The 25,015-nt window shown below is 39.1% G+C and overlaps 1 protein-coding gene across 1 annotated transcript in view; it reads left to right on the top strand.

Annotated features, from left to right (window-relative positions):
• Positions 1-10,712: 10,712 nt before the first annotated feature.
• The window catches only part of LOC140241431 (uncharacterized), a 32,496-nt gene continuing 18,193 nt past the window's right edge, over positions 10,713-25,015 (top strand). The window contains 6 exon segments of the mRNA XM_072321161.1: positions 10,713-10,892; positions 15,500-15,611; positions 16,614-16,642; positions 17,421-17,816; positions 18,378-18,578; positions 21,319-21,371. Of these exon segments, the coding sequence (XP_072177262.1) occupies positions 10,713-10,892; positions 15,500-15,611; positions 16,614-16,642; positions 17,421-17,816; positions 18,378-18,578; positions 21,319-21,371 (971 nt within the window).

Here is a 25,015-nt window from a genome sequence, read left to right as displayed (position 1 = left end):
GGGGGGCGTCCCCCCTCCCACGGTGAGAACTTTTTGCATTTTGATGTTGCAAATGGTGCAATTTGATGCATGTTTTTTGCGTGTTTTAAGGAGTTGAAACAATCCCACTTGTTTAAGGCTGCAGTATATTTTAGTGTAGATTGTTATTGAACAATTTGCCTATAAATGGTATAATTTAAATACACTTCTTGTATTAATTCTTTTCATTGAATATCATGAACGAGACTGAACCCGAGCGAGCGGAGCGAGCGAGGGTGGCAGGGGAGGGTGTGGGAGGGGGGTGTCCCCCTCCGACGGTGAGAACTTTTTGCATTTTGATGTTGCAAATGGTGCAATTTTATGCGTGTTTTTGCGTGTTTTAACGAGTTGAAACAGTCCCAGTTGTTTAAGGTTGCAGTATTATTTTAGTGTAGATTATTATTGAACAATTTGCCTATAAAATGGTGTCATTTAAATAATCTTCTTGTATTAATTCTTACACTGAATATCATGAACGCTGTCTGTTCAGCAATCAAACAGAAAAAGCATGAAGACGAGGGTGTAGATAGGGGCATATCCCCTCCCACACGAAGATGATTTTGCATTTTCAGATCTGAAATTCAGTGATCTGGTGCAAATTTTTGGTGCAATACTTTTTCACCGAAGTGTTAAAATCACGGAATTCAGCTCTTATTCCGAATATGCATCATCTGTGTGTATGTACATGTACAAAGTCTATAGTGAGGTAGAGCTTTAGGGGAAGGGGGATTCCCCCTCCCGCTCGTAGATCTTTTGCGTTTTTAGAATTGATATAAAGCGATCTGGAGCACACTTTTTTGTGGAAAATTCGGAAAATCATTCCCAAAAATGTACTAAGTCTATAGTGGGTAACAATTAAGCAATGGAATGGTGGCATGATACCTCTCCCATATTCAAGGGAGCCTTTTTTTCAGTTTTAAGCTTTTAGAACTGAAATTCAACAAGTTGGCGCTCACTTTTGTTGGAATATCTGGAAATTTGTCAATCAGAAGAGAAGTGTAGCAAGTCTAGATGGAAAGAGATTCTGTATAATTTTCTGATTGCAGTTAAACGTTTTTGTGCACACATTTTGTGTCATATTTGGAAAACTGTTTATGTTCAAAGTGTAGCCACAGTCTACTTCTATGCATGGAAGGAGGGGGGGGGGGGGGAGGGGCGGGCGAGCAGGGAGAAGGCGTGGGCGAGTGTTATCTCCACCCTTCCCGTACAATGGAGCCTTTTGCCTTTTTAAGGTTGAAATTGAGATATCTCGTATACGCATAATTGATGAAATATTTGGGAAATCATTAAAAAAAATGATGCGGGGGGGGGGGACTGAGAGAGGAAAGGGTCGATTAAAAGGGGAAATTCCCCTTGTACATGAGGGAACTTTGAATTTTCGGAATATAAGTGATAAGTCTTGTGCACTCAGAATTATTCATAATTTTTTGTAAATCTAAAAAGTGTACTAAGCTAAGGAAAGAGGCAGAGAGGGGGAGGGTTTGGGAGGGGGATACCCCCTCCCAAGCACGAGAGATTTTGCATATTTTGAATTGAAATTCAACAATCTGGTGCACACTTTGAGTGAAATATTCAAAAAATATGATCTCATTTGATGAAAGGTTGCAAAGGAGACCCGCATACAGTATACACGCATTTTTTTCCGCCTCCCAAATCCCCGGTCCAAATCTTAGGGGGGGGGGGGCGACCGCCCCCATCGCCCCCCCCCCTCCCCTGGCTACGCCAGTGCAAACAATAGGCCTATTTACGTACACATACATACAGGTATACAGTATTGTCAATTTAAATTGAAAATATATGTCTTGAGATTCTTTTTGAAACCATCAATGGAAGATGCTTCTCTAAGAGATATATACACTAAAAAAGAAAGAAAGAAAGCAAACACTTTTCCAAGTTTATATTTCTCGTATATTGTTGAAATTGCACAAAAAAACATATTGTGTAGTATTTGTGTATCAAGTCTACATATATAATGTTTAATGAAATTGCTAGAATTTATGTAGTTGAAAAAAAAATACCGTACAGAGTAAAATACTCAAATCAAATCAAATCAGTAGGTATTAGACAGTCTGTTAGCTGAAATTTCGTCCACTGTAGGCCTAAAATGGTGAAATGAGAAAATAAGCGTTTACCGCTGTATTCTATTTTATTCGTTATTCGTTATACATGTGGCAGTGGACTCTACTCCCGACTCCCGGACTTGTATGAGGACCCGAGTTCAATTCCCGCCCAACGCTTACGTCCTTGGACAAGATGTTTTTACCCACGATGTCCCTCTCAACCCAGGTGTAGGCCTTATATAGATGGGTTTAACCTGGCAACGCTTGGGTAATAGTAATGACAGGGCCCTCTGATAGAGCAGTGGCAACACTGAAGAAGCTATATCCTGTTAAGACCTTTTTCTTTCTCCTGCTTCTACTGCTTCTTAAATCTTTTTCTTCTTCTTGTGCGTGTTATTATTATTAGTTTTATTATCATTATTATTATTAGTTTTATTATTATTATTATTATCATTATTATTATTATTATTATTATTATCATTATTATTATTATTATCATCATCATCATCATTATTAACATAATTATACTGCATTGAATAGGCCTATAACACACACAAAGCAGTCTTTTATGTATAGGCTCATATGATTTTTTTTTTAGAACCATGTCCATTTATTTTCCCTTTGCAAAAATGTAACTTGTAAAAAAGCCGCACTTTCTAAATTATTGATAATCTGATATTTATTCATTCTCAGAATGATATTGGTAAAACTGATTCTATATTACTGGCTCCTCCTCTATACATTGTACATAAATTCATATTTACCCATTGCATTCTTGCTATCATATACGCCTATATACTGTATTTGTTATCCGTTATATTCTACTTCTTTTTCTTTAATTTGCAGAGTTGCAGCAATTTTCTGTAAAGGCACTTGCGTTAACATTATGATGGCAAGCTGTGTGTCATGTGTGACGTGTGTGTGTTTTAATACAACATGATGGACCTCGATTTCCGATATCCAATGTCTTTTAAACTTTCTTGCAACTCTCAGCACATAAGTCCTAATTATGTGGAGGTTTGGATACAGCGCTCACTTTGCGGCAGTGACAGAAGTGTGGTGACAGATTCCATCACGATAATGCCACGTGTCAAAATAGGATAACAATGAAAGATGCGAGGAACTTGACAATCAGGAAATAAGAAAGTTATTTTCCTTAATTGTTGCGTGATTTTATAATCTATTATTTGAAAGGGCCGCTGCCCCCCCCCCCCCCCGCATAATATGGCCATGAACCCTAGAGTCATGTAGGTGTAATGGATATTTCATAATTCATGAGGGACATCACTCGAATGTGCTTTATAATTTATAAGAGGAAACGAAGGGATCGGGAGGAAGGAATTAGAAAGACATTTGCAGGAGGAGGCGGAGGGCAAACCGGGCCTTTAAGGGAAGAAGATGAGGAATATCCCCGAAACGGGAAAGAGAAGAAACTAGGTGAGAAGAAAATTAATGTAAAGAGAAATTGGGCTAGAAATGAAAAGAAAAATGAAGATGATATAGGAGAGACCGAGAACTAGGGAGAGGTGATACTGATAGAACAAGGGAGGAAAAGTAAGAGTAAACATTCCAGAGTCATTGCCGATATAAATGGCCGAAGTGACTACGGGTGTGTATTATATACGAAGAGAAGCGCGCGATCGCAAGCTCGCTGGCTGGTTGCCTAGCCTAAATTGCAAAAAGCCATAGTCGAGTCGTGTGGGTGGTTTGGCTGGCATTCAAAGGCAAAGGTGTCGAGCTGGCTCAAGAGGTGACGCACGAGTCGTCGAATGTAGTGTGTGCATTTGTGTGTTTGTGTGTGTAGGAGGCATAGCCCGACGAGTACTCGATCATGTTGTTTTTCCAGTTCTGTGACTGCTGTCTATTAGCTAGTCTGTGAGCGCTGATAGCTCGCGTAGCCGACGACCGAATCGAATTCGTAGCCGACCGACGTTCTTCTACTACAAGTGGTAACAAGGTATGCTGGACAGGAGGAAATGATCACTGCACAAACTACTGGACCGACAATCTGAACATAATCGGCAGGCTTGAAATTCGTCTAAGTATTTTCAACGCAACAAACGACAGTGAGTGTGCTTTCGTCTTCGACTTGTTGAGGTACAAAAAACGGATGAGATTGATTACGGCCCCCGGGATGTCAACAGATATTGTCTTCGTTATTGTTCACTGGTCCAATTTATTCTTTACTTTCGTAACATAGTTAGCATGGTTAGTGCAAGTGGATTTTTATTTAGTCTAACGTTAGGATCTAACGATCGTTAGATCTATTTGGAAAGCGATGCTTTCTTTGGTCAGATTGTGACGTGCAAGCTGCGCTGAAACAGAATTCACCTCATTTCTAGATAAATTTATAGATCTAGAGTAGAATCTACGGCAATAATCTAGTCTACTCTATTGTCTAAATAGATCTAACGTTAGATCTAGAACCTCTAGATCTTGACGGGGAACCATCTAACGTTAGAACTGAAGGTATCTGACGGTTAGTTGTAGGGCTATCCTGGGTTTTAGGGGTCTAAATTATTTTGGACAAACTTCAGCACAGGCATAGATACGGACTATGGAAAGCCAAATAGGATTAAATTACAGAATACCGGTTTTGCGTCATATAAATTAGCATATTGGTGCGTATAAGAGCCGCCTCCGGCGGCTCTCCCTTAGAGATGAATTTCAGCCCGAAGGGCTGAAATTCGTCTTTCCCGATGTTTGGGGCCCCCAAAAAGCCCGGGAACGGAACGGCCATCAAAAAGTAGGTTGAGCACACAATTTTTAAGAAAATTGAGTGGTTTCAGAGGAAAACTGCTCTAAATCGAGATAACTCGAGTAAATCGACGATAAAGAAAATCGAGCCGATTTTGACGGAACTATTTTAAACGTGATGACGTCATCACAGCTGGCAGCCCTTCTTCCTTTATAGGGTTAGGGTTATAGGGTTAGGGTTAGGGTTATAGGGTTAGGGTTAGGGTTTTAGGGTTAGGGTTAGGGTTAAGGTTTAGGGTTAGGGTTAGTAACTTAGGGTTTAGGTTAGGGTTAGGGTTATGATGAAATCATTTTGGCTTTCCATAGTCCGTATCTATGCCTGTGCTGAAGTTAGCAGCCCAAAATAATTTAGACCCCTAAAACCCAGGATAGCCAGTTGTGGGCTAGGCCTAGGTCTAACGGTTACACATGATCTAACATGTTACTCTAGCAGTAGAAAAGAGATCGTTGTAGACAGAAAGATCCGTCTGTCCGGAGGAGTCTTTTATTTTTTGACGTTATCGCTCTCCAGAGCCAGAGGGGATTCGTGAAGCCAGACGCAGTCTCCGCGGAACATTTCCCCGACGACCAGTACTCTAACAAGATTTATTCAGTGTATACGTAGCATTCAGACTGCGATGTATTGTGCACAGTTTTGCCATAGGTTTCTTGTGTGGAGAACTTACACGAATCTGTATATGTGGGACTGTAATAGAGATCGCCGTGTGCGATGAAAAGATCGTACATATGGGTCAATTTGCATCTATCTTATCTAAGTCAAAATAGTAAGATATGAAGTGAAAACATTCAGGATAGGGATTTAAACATCTTTAAATTCTGTGAAGGGGTATAATTCCAGTAATATCGGCCTCATAAATGATTTGTAGAATAGATGAACACAGCACATTCGGTGCAGCAGTTGTAACTGTTTACTGAGCTGAGCACGAGTTTTACACGTAAAATGCAGGTAGCAAAAAAAAAAAAAAAAAAAAAAAAAAAATCCGCCCGACCGACCCTATTTGAAAATCTCATGTTACGCCAATGCAACAATTTTTTTTTTTTGGCCTTATTGCGTGCCGTTGCTCTCCATTGCAGGATTATCTAGCTTTACATACCATTGTATTGTACTCTTAACCATGATGATTTTAAAGGGAACGCAAACCCAAAGAGCAATGTGGATTGAGTAAAAGCATTAACAGTCATTAGTAGCCTGACCAGACCGCTGTGCAAAGCACAGCAGTCTGACATCTACTAGTGTTTTACGTTGTATACGACCATCGCTTTTGACGGCAAAATCACATTAAAATGTCTTTTATTTTGTTTGATTTTACCAATAAGATGATTTTTACCACTCACCTACATCGTATTTTGCTGATCATGTTTGAGTTGAATTTGATGGTTTGTTGGTATCCAGACCTTATTGTTGAAGTTTTCGGAGATCATGCGATGATTCACAAAATCAACGAACTACCACGAATGCTCAACTGGAAGTACCATGGTAGCATTTTACGTACGCCCGTGCGTTTTGTGTGTTACGTAAAGCTTGTCGTCTGCTACGTACATGTATTTCCGCGCGTGCTGCTCTCATGATTTGACCTTTGCATGGGTCACTTCCGCTTCGACAAGGTCATGAACTTTTCCGACTCGCTAGTTGTAGATATACGAGAGTGATCGCCATTCAAATAACACGCAAAAGATGAGGAGTAAAGCAATACGGACACTTACAGACCTGATTTTAATCACGGATTTCGGTGGGTTTTTGACGTAATTTAAAAAAAAAATGGCATAGGCCTACCGATTATTGAATGAATATCATAGACTATGGGGATTCCTTATATTTTAGTTTTCTACAATTAATAAAGATATTCATGAAGGAAACGTACACCCACCGCTGAAAATGACAACGTATACGAATAGGGTAGACGTGCAGCCGCTGTCGCGAAGCGACAGCGGCTGCGTGTAGTTATAACATTAGTAGAACACATCAGTGAAAGTTTGAGGAAAATCGGACAATCAATGCAAAAGTTGTGAATTTTTAAAGTTTTGGTGTTGGAACCGCTGGATGAGGAGACTACTAGAGGTTATGACGTATGAGTGGACAACAATATAAAGAAAATATAAAAGGAATTCCACAAAAATTCACTTTTCTAGCAAAATGAAAGAGTACTTGACTAACCGCTTTCAGAAAGCAGGGGGAATAAGTGCTACCCCTAACATTATGTCAGTATCAAGTTGATGGAATGTGTAATTTTCATGAAAAATTATTTTTTATTGAATTCCCTTTATATTTTCTTTATATTGTAGTCCACTCATACGTCATAACCTCTAGTAGTCTCCTTACCCAGCAGTTCCAACACCAAAACTTTAAAAATTCATAACTTTTGCATCGATTGCCCGATTTTCCTCAAACTTTCACTGATGCGTTCTACTAATGTTACTGCTTTCACTCAATCCACATTGCTCTTTGGGTTTGCGTTCCCTTTAAGCCCGCCTTACACTGCCACTTCTTGGGATGCAAATTGCAATGTTGCATCGCAGAAGATCATGAAGATTGCCAGAGATGGTGCACAGTGTGATATGAGGAGGTCTGAGATGCATAATATGTACAACAGTGTGCAATTTTTTAACATCCTTGCCAGTTACAACAATCAAGTATTAATATTTTTATGCCTCCTTCAGTCATCCGGCACCACCACAATTTGCGCAAACCACTCCGTGCAGGCGAGGTGTGTGTGTGTATGTATGGACAATTCTGTATGTGTTTGTGTGTGTGTTTGTGTGTGTGTTTGTGTGTACTTAGTTTGGTGGGTGCCTGTAGATTGGGATGATTGTCAAGTTTGTGGATTTTTTTTTCTCAGTATTTTAAAGAATAAATGTTGCAAAGGACAGTAGACATTATGCCCTCTGCAATGCATTAATTAGTGATCCGCTATTAAACTTGAGATACAGATCACCCGTTTAAAAAAAAAAAAAAAAAAAAATCCTATGAAGGTTTGCCACTGTTGAGCTGTGTTGAGTTCCACAGCATCCTGTGCCTGCTTACATGGCGCATTGAAGGGCATTTACAGCAAACGTCATGGTGTGCCATAAGTGCTTTCATTATACGCACACATACACATGACAAACACAGGGTGGTTAGTTGGCTCAGTCGGTAGCGCGTCTGCCTCACGATCACACGGCCCGGGTTCGAACCCGAGTCTGGACTGAGCAATGTTGTGTTTAAGCATACCGTCCCCTCTAGCAAGAGGCGAAACACTCTGTGCCTGATACAACTGTAGGTACCAGTACTCAAATTCAGCTGTAGGTACTGGTACTCAAATTCACATGCACTGCTTGACAGTTGACTAGGGTAATATCGCGTACTGATAATATACAAAATGTAGGCCTCTAAATGTATATGATTGCCCTCAAATTTGCACCAAAATTGCTGGATATACAATGTAGAACCCTACATACTAGCTTATTTCCAATCACTTACATAAATTTTGAACCAGGTCGGTTATGGGAAAGCAAAGATATCCATGTCAATTTTCATAACTCAAAACAACTCACTCTTCATGAGTCTCTATGTCGCGATCAGGATGTCCGCTGCCTACACAATCAAATTTAACGACTATGAAAAGTGGAATGTGAAGTCGGTTGAGAAATGCAGTTCTTAGAGTGCATATACATAAAGATACACACAGACAGACATTCAGGCCAGAATTCACGAAGGTGGTACAATTGAAACCATGGACCAAGACCGTACTTTTTTATGGGGTGCCAAGTGTCGCGAAGCCTATTTCATTACAAAATCAGTAATTTCGTTGACGAAATGACCATTTCATTAACGAAATGATAATTTCGTCGACATATTGTTAACATTTCATTTCGTCGACGAAATCAATGAAATGACTGATTTCATAACGAAATAGGCCATGCGACACTTGGCGCCTCATACAAAACTACGGTCTTTGTCCAGTGGTTTCAATTGTACCACCTTCGTGAATTTGGGCCACAGAGGCAGACACACATGCACATTTCTCAAGTGACTTCTTTCAACTTGTTATAGTCATTGCACATTGATTTTTAGCTCTTGGTTACTTTTTATGTCACAATATCAGATGACAAATGTCATTTTCAGATTGTGCAAGCAGCGTTTGTAGCAATCACAAATTAGAGGCTTGCAGAGAATGGGTTTTGAACGATGTCATGAAAGTCAATATCGATATCTTGGCTTCCGGGTAACAGATTTGTCTCAATTTTATGTGAGTGAGTTGTAAGCTATTAAGCGATGACTGTTTTTTTTTTTTTTTTTTTTTTTTTTTTGCGATTTGGTTTTCTTGAATTCAAGACATCTACATGGATAGAAAAGTACATACACCTGATGTAGCACTACACCATACATGTACTTGCCTCAAGTTTTGACATGAAGACCCTATCATTTTCTCAAAAAATGCCAAGGACATTATCCTACATTAAGATCCAGATGAGATAGGAGAAAATGAATTCCATCTTGCTGACACAGGAAATATGTGATCTAAGGCTGCTGTTGGATCTATGATATAGTTCTGCAAAAATTGAGCCAAGCTGTTTGTGCATGTACATGCAAAATTTAATAGCTCAAAGAGCTTTAGCAGTACATGTACACATACATGTCAGTATTTTTATTAGTGTACTGGTCATTCTGCTTAGATTAGCAAAGTTAAATTTTCCCCTACACTTGTACAACATACATTGTACACTGTATGTGCAAACTACGTAATGTACAGAATGTATGTCTTCTGTACATGACTACACATATGATGTGCAACAAGTCTATTTGAAAACATACGCTGATTGCAAACCGACATTTCAAAAGCATAGATGACTTATGTGCTTGGGTCTGCCTGCCTGTTGTAAAATTTCATAGAATGGCTTTCAGTGAGGAAAAGTGGAATTTGATGAAATAAATATTTCAGCTTCGGAAGGAACAAACATCTGTTGGCACAAATGTGGACTTCACAAAGCTTCCTTATCCTTCCCAGTGATAAGTAGAAACATTACAGCCCTCTGTCAGTTGGATTGTACTCCTGACCAAGAGATGATGTACGCATATTGTAGGTTAGACAGAGATCTATAATTTACCATGACCTTAAGTACATTTTTGATGCAGTGAAGCATCAGTTTTATAAGATCTGAATTTTTGCAATTGCCAGCAGGCAGGTAACAGTTTTTTTAGTGTTTTTTTTTTTTAAATCTGTAGTACAGACTTGAGATCAAAGAGGATATTTTTACCATGAAGAGTTATCATGGTTGTTCATTTTTTTTCTTTTCCATATTGCTAATGTTTCTGGCCTTTCGTGAATGATTTTTATAGAGAATTTACATTCAGTGCATCTTTGCACAGCTTATCAGTGAGAATCATATGAATATAGAATTCATCCACATCTGCAGATAAGAAGTCCTTTCTGTGAACATACCAGAGTTACCAGTATTCAACAATAGTGTTCATTTACTATCATTATTTTGCTTATCAAAATCTCACCCCTTCCTCTCATTTTGGAGTGAAACATATTGCAGCTGTGAAATGATCTCATTTAGATTTAGAAGATGAGTTTTGTGAGTTTGTCATTATTTTACCAAAATAAATAGCAACATGGTATGCAATGTCTCAATGAATTTACATCATGGACACTAGTCACCGTGAATTCTTGCTTGCAATTTTTGTATAATATTCCCTAGAAACTACCAGAGCAACAGTCTCTTGTGTGTGCCAAGTAAAGTGTAATTTTGATATACATTGTATTATAGTGTACAGTACTTTATTCATGGCTGTTGCTATTTGCAAGCTGCACGCACAGGTGATTCCTAGAATGGGAGGTGTGATATTTTTCACCACGACATTCTGTTTCCCGCCCAGGCATCCCAGCCCCCACCATGGGTAAGAAGAGGAACCTTCGGAAGCCTGTGGCTCTGACTTTTGCGGACACCAGCAACCAGTCCACATCTGGTAGGGATGCAGAAGGAAGCTCCAGTTGGAGAGGCGGTGAAGCACCTGCCAGGGAGCACGGCAACAGGAGCCGATCTCACAACGGACCTGAGAACAATGAGGATGAGGTGAGAATGAACACCTGACTCCATTTTGGACTTTTCTTGAAACATTCTCCTTCGAGGGTACCCCAAGGCAGCATCTGGGTAGACCAGTTGCCAACAAGCTGGCAACAATAGAATGAGAACTTTTTCGACCAAAATTTGTGATATTCAAAAGCTTGCTGCACCTAAGACGAAAAAAAAATTCACCCATGCATGCGTAAAGCACACACACTTGTACAGCAATGCTCTGTGTGATTCAAAGCAACCATGGGGTGCACATCAGATCTACAACACATGTCACACACTTCATGATGGCACCAATCTGTGCATTGTTCATGTAGAGGGCAACTGAACAGGTGCTCTCAAGGCAGTCAGCCAAAATTTGAAATTTTACAAATTTAGGGGCCTGAACTCAGCAGCAGCAACATCAAAATTGTCACTAGCATTGCCTAGCTGTAGATGAATAGCTGAAGCCATGTCTTCAGTCCAGCTTAGCTACAAGTCTGGTAATGAAGAAAACGAAAGTGCATGGTAAACTTCCTGTTAATGCCCTCGAGTGCTTCTGGCATTATCCACTCTTACAAAAATTAAAAAGTTCAGGCTCTCATTGAAATGCAATGTCTCTGAAACAGATTGTTTGATATGTGTACTGTCTTTGTCAACAGCAGAAGCTAAGTTTAGCACATCTCTGTATTAGGTCACCTTAGTGCTTCCCCTCCCCCAAGGGCCCTGAACTAAAGTTGTCCAATAGTCATGCAGTCTTTTTAAGCAAACGGTAGTAGTTCTGTGTTTTTTTCCCCTATTCTTTTTTACTTTTTCTTAATGACATTTTACTATCCAGGGGATTTTTTTTTTTTTTTTGAAGGAAATTCAGGATTTATCCCAAAAGAAAAAATTATGATTAGTGAAAACTTTTCAGAAAAGTGCAAGCTTAATGTTCCAAATACCGCTGTCTCATACAACCAGATTGCCACTTTCAACAATGATGCAGATTAAGCTCAATCAGATAGATCAAAAAAAACATCATGACTAGATCTTTGAATATATGTGAGCAGATTTTTAAAAAGTCTCATAGTTGTGATGTACTCCCCATTTGTTTAATGATATGTCTGATACATTTATTTTACTTTCTGGTCAAGTGTATGTTTGCTATTCTAATCCTTGTCAGCAACACCATTGTGTTCTGCCACTGTAGTCCAAAACTTTAGAAGCCAGTGCTTTCTTGTGAAAGAAAAAAAAAAATATATATATATGCAAGGGAAATCATAGTGATATGATGAATGCTTTTCCTTTTGAAATCTTTTTCATTGACCCACAGGGAAGGTGTTAAATAACACGGGCTTTCAAATTGTTATATATCATTTCATTCGTCTAGTTTTCCTCAGATCTTCGCATATGCTGTTATTTTGATGCAAGTTATCAGAAATAACTTTCGCTTTCGGCTCCATTGTCTTCTCCCTTGAGCCTTGCGTCTGACAGGAGGAAGTCAGCATTCCATGTAGATATTAGGAGGATGCAGGGCAAACCCTGACCCCATCCTTTAACAGTGATTAGTGTCAGTTCCCACTGAAAGAATCTACCATACTATCAACCTTGCCTTCTCTGTGGTCACCTGTGCCATTCTGCAGTGCTAGCCTGCATGGATGGAGATTTTTGGAGCTACATAGCATTCTTTGACTAATGGAAATCTCTGATTGGATCTATCCATCATCTTCGTTTACTGTCTGTTGTGGTTCATCTATTACAACCAGAAGCTCATTGTCTTCTGGCAAATGCAGCAAGTTGTCTTTCAAGAGGTTGTAGTGCATATCATATTAAGAGGTTGTACCAGGTGACCGTCTGACCCGAATTTGACCTTGTGTTTGTGTGTGTTGCGTAAAAGCCTGTTGTTTCAGAGGTCTTCACAACATGACATTCCCACCTTCCTGAGACTACATCTGCAGGCAGGAAGTGGAACACTCCTTGAAACTCAATATCATGTCACGTTAAAGGTGGAAAACATCCATGGATTAATGCACAGAATTTCATTTAGAGCCAATGTTTACTAGTGGAACTACATTACCAAAGTTTCACCTAAACCAACTGTCAGATGTTGTCTTGAGAAGCATGGTCTTGAATTTCGTACATTAAATTTTCCTTGAACACTTCTCAAGTGAAGATCATTGGCAGGATGCAACAAATCTACTTGTCCACCTACCTGTGGGGCAACAACACTTTAATACCAAGCAAGTGAAATGGTCAAATGATGCATGTTGTACCCCGGGATACCACGTTGTGTAGCGCTACCTCACGTCCACTCGAGGACAGCCGCAGAGAAATGCATGCACTGTGTGTGCGTGTACATAGTCATTCCCATGCCACTGCATGTTATATGGATGCATGGTACGCTGTGCTAGAGATAGCGTGTGCTTTAGTGCAGTGCAGTGCAGTGCAGTGAAGTGCAGTGGCTAGCGCTTGCTAACTCCAGCACCAAAATAACTTCCACTTTTTGGCAACCCAGGGTACAACCTTTTAAAAAAAAAATAATTCAACAAAATGGCTGATTTTTATGTGGTACCCCGGGATACCATTTATGTCATCAAATACCACAATTGGACAGCCACGTAGGTATCCAAAACTCATCATCAGGCAAGAAATATGTGGGAATATCTGTTGGGTTAGGCAGCAAGATTTGTTCCATAACACACCATGCTTGCATGGAAAGAAAGAAAAAAAAAATGATACAAAGTGAAATACCTTCTGGTTGAGACAAAAACATACATTATGAAAACCCAGATGGATTGCACAGCAGGGAAAGTTGACAACATATTCTTGAATAAGACAAACACTAGTTAGTAATATTTTGTTTAATTCTTTGTTTTGCTCAGACAAGTGACTGTGTACTTTGGACAACAGCTGTATTGGGCATGTTCGGGAGAAATTTGTTGTGTACTATCCAAGTGACCTTCCTCTGCCCTTTGACCTTGATTAAGAGTCTTGTTATGTCTTCATGTGACCTTTGTGCTGTTCCCGTTGCATTCAAAATAAAGCGTTATTTTGGGTTGTGATAAGGATGCCGACCAAACATGCGTTATTTCATGTGCAAATAGACATGAAGTTGTGCAGTGTGAACGGTGACGGCAAAAAAAAAAAAAAAAAAAAAAAAATCTTACAATTTTATATCCCATGATGCATCCTTTATGTTGCTCCTTGCTATTTTTGCCAGCTGTGGCAGGCCATGGTATATTGAATGGCATTGTGACATATTTGTATTAAGCATACCATTCATGTAAATGCCCAGATTTTTTGTGGCATGTACTTTGGCGAATCAGAACCGGTGACCTTTTTCATGGCATGAAATTTTGAATTGCCACAGACATTCAATGCATGTAGACGTGTAGTGTTGACAAGAACTTTCACACACATTTTATATTCACAAATCATGGCTCTCACAGAATTTGCAAAATTCAAATGCACACAAAATTTCTGGTTTTACAGTACATGTATATTGTTATGGTATTGAGATTACAGTGCACATACAATGTATTTATGTACTACATATGATCTGCCTGTTTTGAGATTATCATTTAATGATGGGGATGAGAGGCTGCATTGGTTTTTGCCATTGCAACATTATTTTCCTCTACTTTGCCCTTTGTCAAAGTAATATGATTTAAGAATCAATTGATCGCCTGCACCTGGACAGTTTCATTCAGAATATGCATGGTAAATTATCTCTCATCTCAGTAGCAGAGATGTATCTAGTGATGAGCATTGTGTAGGTCCAGGGTTCAGCCTAGAGCAAACCTCATTACAAGAACTGACAGAAATAGAGCTTTGAGAACAAAAAAAATATGACCCTTCAAACGGTTTTCCCCATATGATATATATGAACAATTGTATGAGAGCTTGGGTCATTACAGGAATCATATCAATGAAAAGAGTTGTCATCATACATGTAGATGACCCTTATGGATACTCTTGCAAAAAATACACCAAAACAGAAATTACTCTTCATTGAAATAGATAGTGTCAAACTGTGTTTGTTATCAAATTCCATGAATAGGATTCGCTCGCTATGTTGACTAATGACCTATATAGTGTTGAACAGTCTGAAAGCACCAACAAGTATTAGCGAATCAGTTGATCAGTTTGGAGTTGATTTCAAATGTCTTTTTCATGGCAATGAAATTATGATCACTTTTATTTGAACTGAATGCCTCATTTCAATAACGTTGAATCCGCTCCTTCAGCACTTATGTATGCTAATGCACTTACTTTTTTTTCTATTTGTTCAATTTCAAAGCCTGTGCTTAATTACTTACACATACACTGTATGTTCAAGCTTTTGTTTCATAGTGACCTGAGAATACCGTCCAGTCTGTCTGTCATTCTGCATTTACTGTTTAATTTGTTCTTTTACGTATAGGAGAAATGACCTGAAATTAATGCTATGGCATTTCATGATTTAACATCCTCTTTCAAAAAAAATAAAAAAAATAAAAAATAGAATACATAATTAAATGTGGTTTGCTCTGACCCCATCCATAGAGGACACAGTGGCAATTGATGGCAAAATGGGGGGGGGGGGGGGGGGGAGGGCAGAATGTACCGGTTTTAAATATTGGCCGTTCCTCTACATGTACTTTCAGGTTGAATGTGTCGGCATGGTGAGTAGCAGTACAGCCACAGCAGACCAGCGAAAAGCACGTCAGACAGAGAGGGAACTACAGCGCAGGCAACAGGAGAAGGACCGAGAGCGAAGTAACATTTTTATTTCACTCTCTTTTGCTAAATGTCACCCTAGTAATAACAATCTATATTTCTCCATGCTGAAGTAACTTAAACCCATTTCAAATCAAAACTTCAGAATGTACTTAATTTTGATTCTGTTTTCAGTATGAGCAAAATGTGACATTTCTGCTAGGGGCATGGAGGAAAACATGGCATTTCCAGAGATTTTTTGCAGCATTCATGGGACTGACTCATGCTGTTTATTGAGCCACATGAAACATTGACTGAAGAAACGTGACCCTTTAAAAACATGTAAAAGGCCATGTGTACATTGATGTCAAAAAGTCTTTTTAGTAGGCTATCTTCATTTATCTTGCCTGAAGGATGCTCAGACAAAGAACTCCAAAATTGATGCCTGTATCATATGATGTTATATATGTTATCCTCATCCTGATGTACTTATGACAGAAACATGTTTTGTACTTACTGGAGCCTTTAAGCACAGAGATAGCTAGAATAGAGTATGTTGAAGACCTCCCCCAACCCCCCCCCCCCCCAAAAAAAAAAAAATAACAACAAACAAACAAACAAACAAACTGTTGAAAACGGTGACATTTAATGCCAGTGATTATTGGTTCTGAGAATGTAAACAAGTCCTGCATATACAATGTAGGCATGGACACCTAATATATCAGTGATATTCTTTGCAAAGTGCTACAGATTGTGGTAGAAAATATTATTATATTATATATAATATATATTATATATAATATAATATATTATATTACAATATTATTATTGTATTATCTACATTTGAATTCCTTGATTATGTATTTCATTGAGTACAGAAGGGAGACTATCACCTCTAACTTTAGTATGTCTTGAAAAATTCTAAGTCAGTGCATTAGTCTTTTTGTTTTTTAAAATCTTTTTTTAAGTGTTATTGATTGTGGGAAATCTGTGATTTGATGTTAGAAAGAATAAATGATCATAAATTCAAACTCTCATCCTTTGTTTCTTTTTCTGTTGCAGTGCTTCAACAAGAGGAAGAAGATTTGCAGGTGAATGGAACTTGACCTTTAAAGTTAACATTATGATCAATTACATTTACTTCTTGATCATTCTGATAAGATCACATCATTCACAGGGCAGTTGCCACTAACATCTGTGTGGGAGTTAAGTTTGTGGTCCTCATCAAATTACCTAAAACATGAATGATTTTCTATGCAGCTGTGTTTAGTTCATATCAAGATGCATTTCTTGAGGAACTATCACCAGCTGGAACTAAGTGCATAGGCCCTACTAAAACAATAAGTGCAGGAACATTCTAATAGTAAATAACTTTAAAGCAGATTTGATCTGTTGCTATTTTGTCTCTTTCATTTTCATCACTTGATTTCTAAATCATTGCATTTACTTGTGTAAAAAAGTGTCATGCTCTGTGTTTAATCTTGAGCACAAAAGAGAGAATAGAATACTGTCAAAGCTGTTATTTTTGTGTAGAGATTATTCTGAGAATAAGGAGGTCATAGACATTTTTGTGTGATTTTTTTTTTTTTTTTTTTTTTTTTGGTGTGTGTGTGTGATATGACATTGAGGCTGTCGTATGTGGACAAAGATGCTAGTAAATACCCAAGTGTGTGGCAATATATTTTCGACCCAATAGTGATTCATGAAATTTGCAAAAAATTAAACCCTCGTGAAAATAACAGCTTTTACAGTAGAGTAGGAAAATATGTTCCAAGATTATGAACCCTTGTGTATGGCTCATTGTATGCTATAAAAAAGCTAATGTTTTTGTGAGGCTAACATCTTCTGAATGTTTCATTTCAAACACAGAGAGCCATCGAGTTGAGCAGACTGGAAATGCAGAATTCCAGCGCAGCCTTTCCGAACTCGACGAGCGAAGACATCCTGGACGGAGACAGCGGAGATGATCATGGCAACCAACAGCGTCGTGGCGACGAGCCCTCACCCCGCGAGCAGGAAGAGCAAGTAGTGTCCATCATTGGCGAAGCCCAGACAAGTGATCGGACGTCACCTACACATCCTGGCAGGACTGTTGAGAATAATCTGGAGGATGATGATGATGAGACAGACATAAGCGACATGGACAATGATGAGATCGAGTTTGGAGGAGGAGGAGGAGGAAAGAGTGGACAATCAACTCATGACATCAGTGATGATAGTGACGCCTGTTCTGTGGGCTCCTCCATCTTGCAGGAATCAGATGAGGTAGGACAGATTGAGAGTTCTGCCCCTGATTGTCCTTCCCCTAGAGGACTGTAGGCGCTATGTGGATTTCTGTCTGCCTGCCCATATGCTCCATGCATTATTTGCTGGAATGCTCTATCTATACACATATTCTATGGAGTGGAATCAGATCTGATGTAAGATTTGGAGGCAAAATCTTATGATTTCACAAGTATACGTCAAGAGATGTTTGTGGAATTTTTCTGAAATGCAATGCAGTGACATGAAAGAAGGAAAAAAATCCAGCTTGATGTCAGAATCAAACTTCTGTCCAATCAAATGATTCATGATCCCCCATCTTTATACAGACATGAATTACAGCACACTTGAGGTACATAAAACTCTTTGTCAGATATACCCCAACTTGCAATTTATGTGGGTTAGCACACATGTCTTTTGGGATAGAACTAACTCTCTTATTAGGAAGTGCATTGTCAAGCTGCAGGCTGTAATGCACAATATTGGTTTTAAAGTATCAGAAAGAATTGAGGAGTGCATATTATCCTAATCTGTTCATATCTTTGCTCGTCATATTTCTTGAAGGGGATTACCGCTGGACAGCCTGAGGGCCTGCCCCGATCCTCATCCAACTCACCCACTCAGTCCAGCCAAAGTAATGCTGTGACCACAGCCACCTTGACAACGTCTTGGCAACCTCAGTCAAGCTTGGACGTATTTAACATGGAAGCTTCACCAGAACTGTATGCCTACGATGAAAATGATGGATCGGAGAGTTCTGATAATGTAAGATAGGTAGAAAATGAAGCATGATTTATATATAGAGGGGGAAAAGAGAGAGAGAGGGAGGAAAAGAGATAGTCATGCAGATGTATACATTTTTTTATGCCTCCACCACGAAGTTGTCTGTCCGTCTTTCCGTCCGTCCTTCCATCCGTCCGTAATCAGTTTTGTGGACAGCATAACTAAAAAAACGTTTGAAGTATCCTAATGAAACTTGGCAGGTATATGTATGAGGGGGTGAAGTTGTGCCTGTCAACATTTGGGTCCAGATGCTTAAGGTCAAAGGTCAAGGTCAAATGCTCAAAATTTCACTATTTCCCCATATCTATGCAAAGCCAGAAGATATTTTCTTGAAACGTATTGCATACATGTATTACCTAATTAACCCTATTCCCACCGGGGGGGCATTATGCCCCCCTTGATGTTTAGTGTGATTATTCCGCAACGCGTGATGCTCTTGCCGTAACATTTCACAACTTTTTTCTTTCAAGTATCGCGCAACTTTTGAGACCAAATTTGTCGCTCCATGGCATACCGTTTTGAAGCCACGCCCCTTTGAAAAAAATTTGTCGACCAAAAAATTGCTCAAAAATATGCATTTTGTGTACAAATCCAATGTAAATTGTGTTTTTGGAATTAATTCATATAAAAATAGATATTTTTACTTTCAATGGCTGATAATGATTTGTTTTAGCCTGATTATGCTTTAAAAAGTTTCTGCGACAAATTTTAACGGAAAAAACAACAAAAACAAAAAGTAAAAAACAAAGAAATACATAAGAAATTCAATTAACCATAAAATACATAAGAAATAGTTATGAAGCCGAATTTTTGCTTTAATATTACTGTTGAGGATATTGAAAAGAATATGTTCACCAAAAATTAAGTCGTGGAGCTTTATTTTTTTGATTTATAGGCAAAAAATCATTTTTGCTTAAATTAGCATAAATTAATTAATATAAAATACATAAATTTAAATTTGAAAAATCTAACTATACAGTCTTGTAGATTACATTGGCCTCTAACTTAGTGCAAATTTTAGCGAGGATCGCGCTATCCACAACCGAGATCTGAAGGGGGGCCAAGGTTCAAGTCCCTCAAAAAACCTGGTTTAGGGTTAAGATTCGCTAGTGAGAGTTCAAAGTTCAAAGGTCAAGTGAAATTGTTAACATTTCATTTTTTCCAGGTAACTTCATGAAATGTAGTACATATGCATGTACTGACTGGCAGTGATTATCTAGGGAATTTTAGGGTCAAGAGGTCAAAGATCAGGGGGTCAAAGATCAAGGTCAACTCATTAAATTTCACTTTTTCTGTCATTTATGCAATGCCCTCAAGATCTTTCTTGAAACTTGGTGTATACTCGTATTACCCAATAGAGATTCTCTGGGAAGTTTTTGGCCAAGAAGGTCAAAGGTCAAAGGTCAAGTGAAAGTGCTAAATTTCACTTCTTTCTCCATATCTCGGAAGTGGCTGAAGGTATCATCATGAAACTAATACCTATGCATGTTCTGCCTGACAGTGATTCTCTTGGGAATTTTAAGGTCAAAGGCCAGGTAAAAATTCCAACAATTTACTATTTAATACAGAAATTTTACTTTTTCTCTATTCCTTGAAATTGCCCAATGCATAGACTTATAAAAGGGTTAAAAGTCAAATAAAAATCCTCAAATCCCCAAATACAGTACATGCTCTTTTAGAAAATGTAGCCATTCATCCAATTAAATCTTGTTCAAGGAAAGTGAACACTCAACACATAACATGTCATTTTAATATTTTGCCAATTAGATGAAACTGTCATCACACATTCCCAAGACCTACTATATAGACCTATTAGGAGAATCGTACATTATGGCGGAGGCATACCAGTCGCCATAGCGACATTTCTAGTTTTTTTTTTTTTTTTTTGGGGGGGGGGGGTGTGGTGAAAGTTGACTTAAAGGTATTAATGAATAGATATAATGATAATATTGAACGCATCCTGTTTGGTTACATCTTACATCATCAGGGTTACATTTAAAGTGCTATTCATTTCAAATTAAAATTTGTTGATGGAAAAGTGTGAAATTAAACAGTGGTAGACGTTTGATTGCCTCAGACCAGAAATTTACTGTTGTGAAAGTGTAAAGCTTCAGATGTTTACACTGGACAGTGTATTAGTTACAAATACATCTACATGTACATAATTATGCAAAGTAGATATGGTGGTGATGTCAGTACCTTACAACTCTTTAGTTCTTTTGTTTTTACACAGCTGTATTAAAAATAATATTAAAGTATGATAAGGTTAAGATTACATGAGGACATTATATAAAATGTTGAAAGTATTATTTTCCTGTTTATTTCCTTTAAAAAAAAGGTAGGAAGTTTTAAGAATGTTTGCGTGATGGTCAATAGAAGACTTTGAGGCAGTGCAAAGAAACTTGAATATTTGAAATGGACATACCCTCAAAGCAAAGGCCATAGTACTCTAAAAGATATTCCATTTTAATTCAGTGGGTATTTGTGTCTTCATACATGAGATGATGCCGATGCTCTCTTCTGAGTGCAGCTAATGTGATAGGAAGGGGGGGGGGTGGGATAAAGAGAGAATTTTCCAGAAGTCTCCGCTGTGGCTGACTTTATTGAGGTAGATTACTAAAAATGGAAAAGATATACGAATCCTTACAAGATTATGAGAATTGATTGTGGTGTTGTTCCCTCGGTGGTAGACATCTGAACATTCCGTGTTCTCTTTCAAAAGGAGCAGTATCAGCTACCTGTGACCACACCCAGTCAAGACCTTGAAGACAGAAGGTAAGAATTGTTGAGGTACTTGTGATGCTGAATATTTCATGGGGGGTTTTTGTTAGAGTCATTTCTCAAGTCCCAAAAATTCACAAATTTAACAACCCACCAAAATAATACCCTCCGGTTATGCGAGTTCTGAGTATGGGAGCGATGTGCATACATGCAAAATAGGCATCAGCAGCTCTGAAGTGTATGATGTTGTACAGATATTGCCTTTTTGGAGGTGTAATGTAACACTTGACATCCCAGTGGGAGTTATATTTTTCCCAAGAGACTATGTATTTCCCCGATGTCTTGGGAAATTTACTCCAAGAAACTGTCAAGTGTTAGACTACAATGATAGACAAGGCAGTATTTTCAAATTCATGAAATTCTTCCGTCGAGATGTTTTCATTGCAACTGATTGACAAATTGCCCCACATCGACGTAAATAAGCACTGAATTGATCAGTGTTTTAGTAGTAGCCATGATAAAAAATCATGGGCGTACATACTCGAGCAGGATTCGAACCTAAGACCTCCTGATCACCGGACAGGCGTCATCTCCACTAGACCACTGAGCTTTCGCCCGACAGCAAGTGTTGGTTCTAATCCTTATAGCATGCAGCGGGTACTGCTTTGTTATTCAAATTCATGAAATTCTTCCGTCGAGATGTTTTCATTGCAACTGATTGACAAATTGCCCCACATCGACGTAAATAAGCACTGAATTGATCAGTGTTTTAGTAGTAGCCATGATAAAAAATCATGGGCGTACATACTCGAGCAGGATTCGAACCTACGACCTCCTGATCACCGGACAGGCGTCATCTCCACTAGACCACCGAGCTTTCGCCCGACAGCAAGTGTTGGTTCTAATCCTTATAGCATGCAGCGGGTACTGCTTTGTTATTCAAATTCATGAAATTCTTCCGTCGAGATGTTTTCATTGCAACTGATTGACAAATTGCCCCACATCGACGTAAATAAGCACTGAATTGATCAGTGTTTTAGTAGTAGCCATGATAAAAAATCATGGGCGTATATACTCGAGCAGGATTCGAACCTACGACCTCCTGATCACCGGACAGGCGTCATCTCCACTAGACCACCGAGCTTTCGCCCGACAGCAAGTGTTGGTTCTAATCCTTATAGCATGCAGCGGGTACTGCTTTGTTATTCAAATTCATGAAATTCTTCCGTCGAGATGTTTTCATTGCAACTGATTGACAAATTGCCCCACATCGACGTAAATAAGCACTGAATTGATCAGTGTTTTAGTAGTAGCCATGATAAAAAATCATGGGCGTACATACTCGAGCAGGATTCGAACCTACGACCTCCTGATCACCGGACAGGCAGTATTTGTTATATTAAAGGCTCTCTTACATCCGGTTGTGCGTGCTCCTACGAGTGGTTTGCGTCCCAAAAATGGGCCAAGTAGTGCGATGCACACAAGTGGAAAGTACTTTTTTTGGTGGTCGCAAACACGACGCATAGCACGCAGCCTGAAAACTGGCCAGCCAGTTTTTCGCTACGACCTGGCTGCGACAATTAGCACGCGTGGGGCACGCTCGGAGTATGCAAGACAAAAGTACTGATTAAGTTCGATAGGCTAGCGTGTTACGCAGGCAAAACATGCAACAATTTTTGGGGGTATTTTCCCACGAAGGCGTACTTACCACGCAAGAGGCTCTTACTTTGCACTTGCTTTCAATGTACGTATTAGCAAAAGGGGGTGAGCGCACTTCCTCCGTGCGTATTACCTACTTCCAAAATGCGTGGTGAGTACTACTACCGTACTTGTGAAGTACGTTACACTCAGACGACGAACGTGATCAGCACAGTAAAAAGTGCGTTAGAAGTACAATGTTGAGACATGCCTAGGTGCATCGTGCTCCTATATAAAAGCTGATATGGACAGCGTGCTTTGCGTTCCTCGTCGATATTTTCTGCAGTGAGTCCACATGAATGATGAAGAGACTCAGTGCACCCTTTTATATTATTGCGATTATCCGTGCGTTCTTCCAATTTGACGCACGATTGTCTTGCTTAACACTTCCGTGCTTCTTACGTTTCTCTTACGTTTCTCTTACTTCGTAAGTACGATTTCTGAAAACGTACGCTTCACTTGCAATTCACGCACAATTATCCCACTCGTTGGGTGCGACAGAAGTAGAGATCTTACATGCTCCTTACTTCTTCCTACTTCCAAAAAGGCGTACAGACCACTTGCGGGCCTCACTTTTTGAGCAAGACACACCCACTCATTAAAAGAAAACTGTACTGACTTTTTCTAATTGTCTGATAATTCTAATCTATTTTTTTTGATGCCTCTAACTGGAAAGAGAGGATTCTAAAACCCAGGATAAGCCTGTAATGATTTTTTGAAAAAAAATGAAAACGAGCAAGCCAAGGAACGATCCACACAATTTGGCATACGTCACAGGTGCCACCCTCCGACTTTAGCCAAACGAAGTACACATGTCAATTTACTGATTAAATCACACATGAAGTACTGCAAAAACTGTTATTTAATAAAATTGCATTATGGAGCTGAAATAAACATGTTAAACAATATTAATTAATTTTTAAAAGGAATCTCTTCAAAAGCTTTTTATTTAGATAAAATTTGTGGGGAATATTCCAGATATGCAAAATGAAATTGGCATCATTGTCCGAACGTGCTGCCCATAGAAAACTGTGTGTAAGTAACGTTGAATGCATTGATGATGAGCGATAATGGTGCGACAGTTCAAACTTATCTAACGAAGATGAGGACTGAGTGATAGTCAACGGCAATCACGGTTTACGCCTAGTTAGAAGAAAACGGCACCCAGTACACATAGACTCTAGACTAGAACTAGGACTAGGACTAGTGAGCAGTCAAGGACCGAGTAGATTCTAACGTTACGTGGCAGTTCAAGTCTTGATGAGCAGGCCCCTACACTCACTCGCCGCCCCGTCGACAGCTGTACATGCACAGCGCTAATAGGCACGGCGTAAACGTTATAGTATACATACCCCTGCTGCCAGAACTTGAAGAAAGTCCAGACGAAAGTCCAGACTCCAAGGTCTAGCGTTGCCGTTAGATCTAGGCCCTTGTGCTGCAGGCCCTGTTGTTTTTGTGCTGAATTTTGCAGGTAAGGTATCTGCAAAAAATCAATTCATAAATTATTTGAGCTTAGTCGAATGAAAAATATAGTTCGTAAATCACACAAATTGCCAAAATCATGACATTTTTTAGTTTAGTTCCCGCGTAAATTCCCCATTCGCAAAGTACTAGTCGGCTAACTTCAGTTCTAGATTGTGCATGTCGCGTTTGCCATGATCTCTCGCGAAGAGTGAGTTTTTTTGAGTGACGACTTGAAAGTCGGCGTCAATATTGATACTTCTCGATTACCGATTTCGTTCAAATATAAGACAGTATTTTGAAATAGCTTAGAAGTATATCCTGTAATTTTGGTGCGATTTGGTTCAGCGAAATTTGAGACAGCTGCATGAATAGGACAGTACACAAGTGCCGCCTGCTAGCTAAATTGGGCTAAGCGTCATCTGCTACTCGGTACGATTTAACGCACGCGTATGCGAGAGCTTGTAATCAGTGATATAGTTGGCTCCTGTGACGTCACGACATCCGGGCTCGTCAGCTCATTAGCATAATTCTCACCC

The sequence above is a fragment of the Diadema setosum genome, chromosome 18 (assembly GCF_964275005.1).
Source record: "Diadema setosum chromosome 18, eeDiaSeto1, whole genome shotgun sequence".
NCBI lineage: Eukaryota > Metazoa > Echinodermata > Echinoidea > Diadematoida > Diadematidae > Diadema > Diadema setosum.
Note: the sequence above shows the minus strand (reverse complement) of the source record. Positions and strands in the feature narration are given on the sequence as shown.